Source organism: Nicotiana tomentosiformis, chromosome 11 (genome assembly GCF_000390325.3).
Source record: "Nicotiana tomentosiformis chromosome 11, ASM39032v3, whole genome shotgun sequence".
NCBI lineage: Eukaryota > Viridiplantae > Streptophyta > Magnoliopsida > Solanales > Solanaceae > Nicotiana > Nicotiana tomentosiformis.
Genome location: NC_090822.1, coordinates 58,053,820 through 58,064,003, shown reverse-complemented (window position 1 = coordinate 58,064,003; position 10,184 = coordinate 58,053,820). Strand labels below are relative to the sequence as shown.

Below are 10,184 nucleotides of genomic sequence, written 5' to 3'. Positions count from 1 at the left end.
CAGCGATTTAAGCAAGAATGGCTAACAATGGCGGGGACGAATTCTGACCGGACTCCGGTGGCCAAGTGATGAGTTAAAAACTGCCATCAATCGATTGCTCTTATCAAGAGCAATCGATTGATGTCGATTTCGAACTCAAATGACCAAAATTGAAACAAACAACAGAATAAGGGTGAACTTAGTTTTATGTGATTACTAGATATGGAAATCGGCGAGTTTGGTGGAGCTTTGTTTTGGAAAACTAATGGCAGACTAATGCTGAGGGCTAGGTGAGGAGTATAGGGTGTGAGTTTGGGGGCGATTGGGGGGTGGCCGCCGGTCACAAGATTTGGGGGAAACTAGGGCGGCTAGGTTTTGGAATGGGGATGAGGAAGATGAAAAATGAAAGGGGTTTTGGGGGTTGGGAGAGGGGGGGTCGGTTAGGACAGTCTTATGGGATGGGGTGGGGGAGTTTCGGACCGTTGGATTAACTGAGATGAAGGGCCAGGATTAAGGGGGAGGGAAAACGAGGTCGTTTTGGACACTTGGGTGTGGACCGGATTAGGGATGTGGGCTGGGGCGAGATTGTGAGCAAATTTGGGCCATTGGGGCCAGCCCAATTTATTAAAACTAGGCAGCCTCCTTTCTTCTCCTTCTTTAATTTTTGCAATGTTAGCCATTTTAAACTCAAATAGCATTTTGAACTCAAATTGCCAAATTAACATTTTTACTACTTTGTCTATCAATTATTTAATTAACTACCTAAACCATGTAGACTAATAAAATAAAATTATTAATTTAAAAAACAAAATCTAAATTAAAATGACTATGGTATTTTGTGATTTTTCATTTGATAATGCACTTAATTAATGTAATTAAATCCTAAATGCAATTAAGATAAAAAAATGTTGTGAAATGAAGACTTGAACAATTTTTGGTGTTTTCTTATGATTTTTGAAATATTACATATGCACAAAATGCAACTAAATGCAAACAAACAATCTAAAAAGGAATTCCTAAAATTCTATAAAATAAAAACAATTAGGAAAAATTTATTTTTGTGAATTTTGTAGGAGTATTTTCATCGGGAAAAGATTACGTGCTCACAGTACGTATTAATCAGCAATAGTTAAATAATAAAAGTGTACATAAAAATACATGCCATATCATTGTTCAGCACAACTAGTGAGGGTAAGACTAAATATGCTAGAAATTAGTCACCTATTACAGCTGTTCGAAATCAAAATGGATCCTTTTCAACGACAATATTATGGGTGTGTTTGGTATAGCGAAAAATATTTTCTTGGAAAATAAGTAGTAATCTTACTCATTTTCTAGTGTTTGGTACGCGAATTAAGGAAAATAACTTCTCAAGAGTAGTCATAAATGATAATTTAGATACAATAAATATGAAGTCATAAACTTTCAAACCAACAACCTTCCGAACCCACAAATTTCATAAACTTCTGAAAATCGAGGGGGAGGCGGGGTGGTGGTGGTGGTGCAGAAAAAACAGAAAATCGAAAATACAAAAAAAAAAAAGAAAGTAAAAATAAATTTTTTTGCGGGGGGTGGGGTGGATGGTGCAAAAAAATAGAAAATCGAAAAGAGAATTTCTCTAATTGTTCAACTACGACTTATTTTAGTTGATTGAATGGCCATCGATTGACTGTACCTATTTATTATATATTTCTTGGTAAAGAGTACATATTTAGGTGGTTGTTGAATAACGTCTCTCCTAACGTATGTGAGGAATCAATACGGCGGGTTTAAAGGTAGGTTTAGGAATAACAAAACCTTGACGTAGTCATAGTGAGCGGTAAGATAGTGCCAACTCGCATAGTTCGGAAGAATATGTCTACTAAATTATTGTAGTTGCTCGGGAGAGAATTACGACACCCAAATTGATCACGATCTGTATAGAATACTTGGGCGAAATTATAAGAAACGTAGCTAGAAGGATTCCGACAACTGAGAAAATCATAACTCTATGTCTCCTTACTCTTTTTTTCAACTCCACCCCCTTAGTTAATAATTTTTATTGCTTTTAATAGTTGTTAGTTAATTAGTTTAAAACAAAAATCGCAATCTTTATAACTTAAGAATTGTTCGAGCTTGTCTTCGTAGTGATATTGAACAGTTGCAGCTAAACCTTAGTTCTCTGTGGTATTCGACTCTGGACTCTTAGACCAGATTGCAGCGACCGCTTAGTTCTTTTTATAAGGTATAGTTGGGCGTGATCAAATTTTGACATTGTTGCCGGGGAAATAATGGTGTAGTTGTAGGTGTAAATATTGCTAGGGCTCAAGTTGGGATATAAATTTTATTTTATTTCATTTTATTTTATTTGTGATACAAGAAACATGTCATCTTGGAATTATGGGAGTTTGGATATTGGTAGTTCTTCTTTTGATCTTTCTAATGCTTTGGTGGAGGAAATCACCCGTGAAAAAATTATCAAAATATTTCCAAGAGCGTGTTATGTGCACCAAATCAATCTTATTTTTGGAATATGTGTGATGTGTGTGGTGGTCAAGATGGTCACTTTTATGGTTATGCTTATATTTCTTATCCTCCCCAAAAATCCTTATTATGATGGTTCTACTTTTTCTTATGAAGTTAATAGGAACAAAGAACCAGGGGATGCGGACCTGAAGGAGATAAATGATATGTTAAACTGCCTCATGGAACTAAATAATGAGAAACAACTACAGATGCAAAGGTAGGAGACAACTATTCACAACTTGGAGGCTCAAGTGAGTCAACTTGTTGAAGCTTTAAATGCTAAACAAGCTAATATTATGGATAGCAGTCAAGAAGAGCATGAAATAGAGGCAGGAATTGAAGTGCTAATGGAGGAGTTCAGAGTAGAACACCAATATTCTAACCAACTAGAATTTGATGATGCCGATATTGAAAAAGCACTACTAGAGTCGGCCATGGACATTGAGGATACTAATTTAGTTGACTCTAGTTTCATTAATGTTGAGGATTGTTGACAAGCTTGAAATTCATGTATTTGAGCGCGTAAAACTTTATTCCAAATACTTTTCTACATTGTGTTCGGATGGTGAAATGAGAGTGGATCCTTACGAATATAAAATAGAGTCAATGGAAAGGTAGACGAGCCATACATTCTGAAATGTGCAATGCCATTAGGAAAAACAACATTCCTCGTTTGAAGGCCAAGAAGAGCGAAATGCGATATTTAGTTTTTAGCTTACAAAGATTTGTTCCACCACCCCAAGAGCATAATCATAAGCTTGAGTCTAAATTGGGGATCCAATTCATAAGCTCGAGGTAGGGGCAAAAAGTGATTCACGTCGTGCCACGACATTAACTAAGGTGCTTATTGGAAGGCAACCCAACTTCATTGTATTTTATTTTATTTTATTTTTATTTAGTTAATTATTATTGTATTATTTTTGTAGTGTTGTTTCTATTTTGTAGGTTTATGAGTATGGGAGGCAAAGCCATTGGAAGAAGGCAAAGCAAAAGATATGGTTAGAACTAAGTGTGGGATGCTAGCACAAAGGACTATGTCTGGGAGAAATCTGAATATCCCATGAGTTGTTAATGCTTTGGCCTTTGGCCTTCCAAGGAGTTTCCTTTATCCTCTTATTATTTATGTGTGCATTGGGATAATGCACAATTTTAAATGTGAGGTGAGAGATATCTTATTTATAGTGTATTTTAATTTTTTTAGCATAGTAACACTACAAAAAAACTAAAATTAGCTACGAACGTCGTCGCTGATCTGTCGCTAAAACGCTCGTAGCTAGTAGAATTTCTTGATAATCCGTTACTAATCTGTCGCTAAATGAGATTAGCGACGGATTCTTCTGTTTAGCTACAGAATTTGCCCGTCGCTAAAACCTGATTTTTTAGTAGTGTAAACTCATTGAGTTTTCCTGGACTTGGTTCTTTCCCAATGAGCTTTTTTTTAAACAAAGCATTTTTTTGTAATAAAAAAAATAGAGAGAACTTGAATCAAAGAGAATTAAATCCTTGAAAATCTATGTTTTGTGAGAGTCACCTAAGTTGTTCTTGAACCTCCTTTCTGAGCTCATATTTGTACGTTGACGGTTGAAACTGAGTGACTTATAAATTCTATATAAGTTGTATGAGGAGTTTTTGTTGTGCATTTCGTTGTATGCATGTCAGTCTAGAACTTTCCCTGCCTATTATTTGAGGCGAAATCCTAGGAAGTTTTGATCCTTAGAATGATACTAGGCCTTTTTGGATATAAACCACTAGTGCCTAAATTAGCCTACCAAATGAATGAATATCCCTAGCGTCCCAATTCGTGCCTATTAACCTTTTCTTTGGCAACCCATGTAACAAGCCATGTCCAGTTTTTATTAATCTCTCTTGTTGACCCATCTTCCCCTTAAATACTTGGGTTGTGTGATTTGGCAGAAGTTGTGGTTATGAGAAAATATTATGTACTTGAAAAATCAAAGTTGCACCAAGAATGAGAGTAATGAAGTAATGAAAGTTAAGTCCCTTGATATTCCCTTTTTGAATCTCCATTCTCATCTAAAAACAAAAAGGGAAAAAAAGGAAAAGAAAAAGAAGTGAAAAATGTAGTTGGAAAAATAAGAGGAAGATAGAAAAAATAAAATGGGGACTTCTATGATTGAGCTGGAAAATAAAAGTGAAAGTGGGAAGTGTTTACAAAAGAAAAGAGTAGAAAAAGTAGAACTTAGTGATGCTTAAAGTGTTTAGGGGAAGATTTAGTCACAATATAACCAAAAATGTCCATACTTTATGCCAAGATACCATTGCAAGCTTTGAAAAGTCATACTTGACTCTGGATTGAGACTCCTACATTAGTGGATAGTGACCAAATGGGAAAGCTTATGGTACTGTATGTGTTGCATGTGAAATTCCTTGATTAGTGTGAGTGTTTTATTTTATATGCCCTAGTGTTTATGATTTGCCACTATAGATGTGTGTTTTGGGGCTATTTCTTTGATTGTGAGGTACAACGGATTTGTGAGAAGCAAAGTTTCGAGTTTTAATATATGAATATAAGCAAAAGAAAGGTGTTCTACTCTTGTGCTTAATGTCTCTGAATAATCGCTTGACAAGAAGTTTGAATGAGCTTGACTGCTTCTTTGTGATTTGTCTGTGATGTTTTGTGTTTGCTCTAGGACGAGCAAAAGTCTAAGTGTGGGGTGGTGATAATATGCTAGATTTACATGTAATATGATATGTTTTACCCCTACTTTGGTGTATGTTTAGGTGTTTTGAAGGTTGAAATATGACCAATTGAGCTTAATGGTTGAAGTTTGTTATGTAGGAAGCCAAGAGTGAAAAATAGATGTGATTTGAGAGAAGCTAAATGGCAATTTCTGAAGAAATAAAACAAATATTATGACCCAGACAATGAAGTAACTGTCCATAGTACAAGAAAAGCACAGAAAAATTATGACCCAATGCAGTGAAGTATCTTCCCATAGCACAGGAAAAGTACAGAAAAATCTGAAATTTCAACCAGATCCTGTGCGAAGCACAACTATAGCACTAGTACAAATTCGCATGCGTTTTATCTTGAGAAAAAAACTTAGTCATTTGACTCAGGGACGTGATATAAAATCTTCTAACCCTTATTTCAGCCACAGACTTGACCTGAAAAGGCAAGGAACACCATTTTTGAAGCAAATTTGAGCCCAGAAAATCCTCAAGTCCATTCCACAAGATGAATCAAAGATTTTTTTAATACTTTTCTATCTTTTTTATTTCTATGGATATTGGTTTGACAATGGTTTATGTATTTTTTAGTAATATTATGAGTAGCTAAACCCTTCATCTAGGGTTTTGATGGAACCTTTTGTAGGATAAATTCTTGTTACGTTTTATATAATTGAGCCCTTTGATTTCTCTACTTGTTCAACTGCGTGCTTATTTCAGTTGATTGAATGGCCATCGGTTGACTGTACCTATTTATTATGTATCGCTTGGGAAATTGTACATATTTAGGTGGTTGTTGAACACTGTCTTTCCTAACATATGTGAGAAATCAATATGTTGTGTTTAAAGGTGGGTTTAGGAATAACAAAGCCTTGGCGTGGTCATAGTGAGCGGTAAGATAGTGTTAGCTGGTATAGTTAGGGAGATTATGTTTAGTAAATTTTTGTAGTTGTTCGAGAGAGAATTACAACACCTGAAGTGCTCACGATTAGTGTAAAATACTTGGGCAAAATAATAAGAAACGTAGCCGGAAGAATTCTGACAACGGAAAAAATCATAACTCTAGGTCTCATTACTCTTGTTTTCAACTCCATCCCCCTTAGTTAATAATTTTTATTGCTTTTAATAGTTGTTAGTTAATAATTTTGAAACAAGAATCACAATCTTTATAACTTAAGAATTGTTCGAGCTTATCTTCGTAGTGATATTGAATAGTTGCAGCTAAACCTTAGTTCTCTGTAGGATTCGACTCTAAACTCTTAGACCAGATTATATTTTGCAGCGACCGCTTAGTCTTTTTATAAGGTGTAGTTGGGCGTGATCAAGATTCAGGTTTCTTGAAGCACTAATGATTGTATAACTTTCCACTAACGTGAGATTGTAAATCTCAAAAATTCATATAATTAGAGTTCCTTAAGCATGCATCATCTCACAATAGGAGTTTTACCTATATTATTGTATAGGGTAAAATACAACATGACACGTGCTCATCTAAAGGAGGAACACATGGAATCCAAGACGAGGATGGCCATCGAACATAGTTATTCTGCTTGTCACCGGAAGGAGTAACGATCATCAAAGTGTATTAAATACTTTGCACCCGATAGCATTTAATAAAGAATATTTTGCAGCATTAAGGGCGACGACCCGTTACAAGAAATTTGATATTTATGTCCACCGTTACATCTTCATCAATGATCCTCATAATTGACATTAAATAAGGGCATGATCATAGGACCTCCTTCCCTAGACACAACTATAAATAGAGAGCTCGATTATCATTGTAAGGACACGAATTCTATACAGAACTTAAATATAATTTTACTCTCTTGCTTTTTGATTTCATCATTATTGTGCCCGGAATCTTGTTCCCGAATTCATCAGTTCTGCTATTTCCTCTACATTTTTAAGGCTAAGTATTATATATTTCTTCAGTTATTTCTTTATTTTATGATCAAATTAATTCACTTATCTAGAAATCATGAACAAATTTAACTGTATCATTTTACGGGTAAACAGTTTGGCGTCCACCGTGGAGCCAAGACAGTCGTGCAATTAAATTGATCCTTGCCTTTTTTACTAATGTACTTTGATTATTTTGTCTTAGAAAATATCACAAAAAATGGCAGATAACACTGTTAACAACACGTACAATCCTGAAATTCGAGGGAATCAACCTCATTTCGAGGATTCAATTAGTGACACCCACAACGAAGGGAATGATGCCACGCCGGTGCAAGACAGGCAATATCCTTGACATGTTTGGGAGACAACTACCGATGATGCTAATGAAGAGCATGTCGTTGATGCGGTAAGGGTCTTGCAAGAGTAACAGACGATTATTCTAGGCCACCTCACACGGTAGGATAAGGTTATGGGGGCTTCGAATAATGCAAACAGGCGAGATCCAATTCCTCTCGGTGTCCCCACAAACCAAACAACACAGAGAGTTGACAACAATACTCATAGGGGTGAAGTCGGCTCTGACGGGGCTAGAGGAAGCGGATCCGGTCTCAACAACGAGAACGACCCATTCAAGAATGAACTTTTATGATTTATGAGGGAAGTAAACACCCGCATGGACCAAATCCCGGGCGCGCCACCAGTATTGAAAGGCCCAGACTCGAAGAAATATACTTAGTTGCCGTATAAACCGAGCGCGACACCGAAACTAATCCTGAAGCTGCTCAAAATGCCTGAAGTGCCAAAGTATGACGGAACTTCGGACCCACAGAAGCATATTACCACCCACATAGCAGCGGTAAATGGAAATGATTTAGCTCCTCACGAAATTGAGTCAGTGTATCTTAAGAAATTTGGAGAGACTCTCACGAGGGAAGCCCTAACGTGATATTCATTATTACCCAAGCATTCCATAGACTCCTTTGAGATGCTCACGGATTCTTTCATTAAGGCTCATGCCGGTGCCATAAAGGTACAGGCTTGAAAGGCCGATGTATTCAGGATCGCGCAGGGAGAATTCGAATTATTATGAGAGTTTGTCACCCGGTTCTAGAAGGAAAGAATGTTATTACCGAATGTCCCGGATGAATAGGCAGCTGAAGCGTTCACCAAAGGTTTAAATCTGAGAAGTTCAGACACTTCCCTGAAGATGAAAGAAAGTCTGCTCGAGTTTCAAGCAACGACTTAGGTAGATGTCCACACCCGGTACGAGTCAAAAATAAGGATCGAAGATGATCATATTGGCTTTCCATCGTCGACCAAAGGACGAGAGAAGAATAGAGAAAAAACAAAAGATGATTACGATGCGGATAGACGGACTTTGAGGGGCCAATTTTTGCCCTACGAGCGGACCGAAGGTCGTGGCAGATGTTTCCTGACAGCAGACAAGTTCGCCATTGACAGAAGCACCGATCGTGGCCAGAACAACAGATCACTGCTGGATAAAGAAACGTCGGTGTCACGGGATCCTTCTTACCCCAAGTTATCGGAGTATAAATTCAACGTCAGTAATAGAGGAGTTGGTATCGGCCATGAGAAACATCAAAGAGTCATGATTCCTGAGACCTATGAGATCTGATTCCAGCCAGAGGGATCCCAACTTATGGTGTGAATACCATGGGACGAACGGCCACAGAACATGGGACACACCTCCGGGAAGAAGTGGCAACACTATTGAAGAATGGTCACCTCAGAGAATTCTTGAGTAACCGAGCTAAGAACAATTATGGTCGGAATAGGGACAACGCGGAACCCTCAAAAGCAAGAGAAGAACCCCTACGCCAAATGATCAACATGATATTTGGAGGGAATGAGATTAATGGGGTCACCTTTTCGGCATCAAAGAAGATGAAAGTATCAATAACTCATAGTAAAAGGCTCCGGGAAGACGATATCACTTTTACAGAAGAAGATGCAGACGGATTGCTGCTACCGCACAATGATGCACTAGTAATTTCTTTAAATGTGTTAGATTTTAAGATTAAACGTGTTCTAGTGGATCAAGGAAGTTCATCTAATATCATACAATGGAGAGTACTGGAGCAAGCTAAACTCACCGGAAGCATTATTCTGGCAACAAAGCTCCTCGATGGATTCAACCTCGCGAGCGTGACAACTCGGGGAGAGATTTTGCTGCTCATGAACGCTGAAAGAGTAATGAAGATAACTCTCTTTGAAGTTGTAGACGTATACATGGGATATAATATCATCTTGGGAAGGCCATGGTTACACGAGATGAATGTTGTGCCTTCAACGTATCACCAATTGTTGAAATTTTCAACTCCCGAAGGGATCATGTAGATAAGGGGCGATCAACTGGCAAAAAGGGAGATGAATGCAATTTCGGTCTCCAGTAGCAAAGGAAAGGAGCGCGCGGCATAGCAATTACATGAAACGGCACCTACCCCCGAACCAGAGAAAGTTAGCCCGGGGACAGAGGAATCAGAACAATATCAGGTGCCAAGGTATTTCCAAGTTCCAAAAGAAATGGATGCAACAAAATCCACGGCGGAAGAACTAGAGCAAGTTGCGTTGTTCGATGAATTCCTAGAAAGGAAATTCCATTTGGGAACAGGACTGCACCCAGAGCTCATGTCTGCTTTTATTGGATTTCTTAAAATTAACGCTGATTGTTTTGCATGGTCGCACGAGGACATGACAGGTATCTCGACGGAGGTAGCCGTGCAAAAGTTAAGTTTGGATCCCAACATACCTCCGGTAAGACAAAAGAAGTGCCATATCGCTGAAGCCAACAGTAAATTCGTCAAAGAAGAGGTAACCCGCTTACTCAATATCGGTTCAATCCGAGAGGTAAGTATCCAGACTGGCTAGCTAATGTAGTAGTAGTTCCTAAGAAAAACAATAAATTTTGCATGTGCGTAGACTATAAGGATCTTAATAAGGCATGCCTGAAAGACTCATTCCCATTGCCAAGTATCGATCAAATGATTGATGCCACGTCCGGGCACAAGTTAATGAGTTTCCTCGATGCTTATTCTGGGTACAATCAAATCAAGATGAACTTAGGAGATTAGGAAAAGACTTTG

At 37.8% G+C, this 10,184-nt stretch overlaps 1 protein-coding gene across 1 annotated transcript; it reads left to right on the top strand.

Moving 5' to 3' along the window:
- Positions 1 to 8,754: 8,754 nt before the first annotated feature.
- LOC138901508 (uncharacterized) lies at positions 8,755 to 9,438 on the top strand. The gene has a single exon (XM_070189280.1). The coding sequence runs from the start codon at positions 8,755 to 8,757 to the stop codon at positions 9,436 to 9,438; it is 684 nt and encodes a 227-aa protein (XP_070045381.1).
- Positions 9,439 to 10,184: the final 746 nt, after the last annotated feature.

Excerpts from the sequence above, each read along its gene's own strand:
- LOC138901508 (XM_070189280.1), top strand. The coding sequence starts at position 8,755 with ATGGGACGAACGGCCACAGAACATGGGACACACCTCCGGGAAGAAGTG.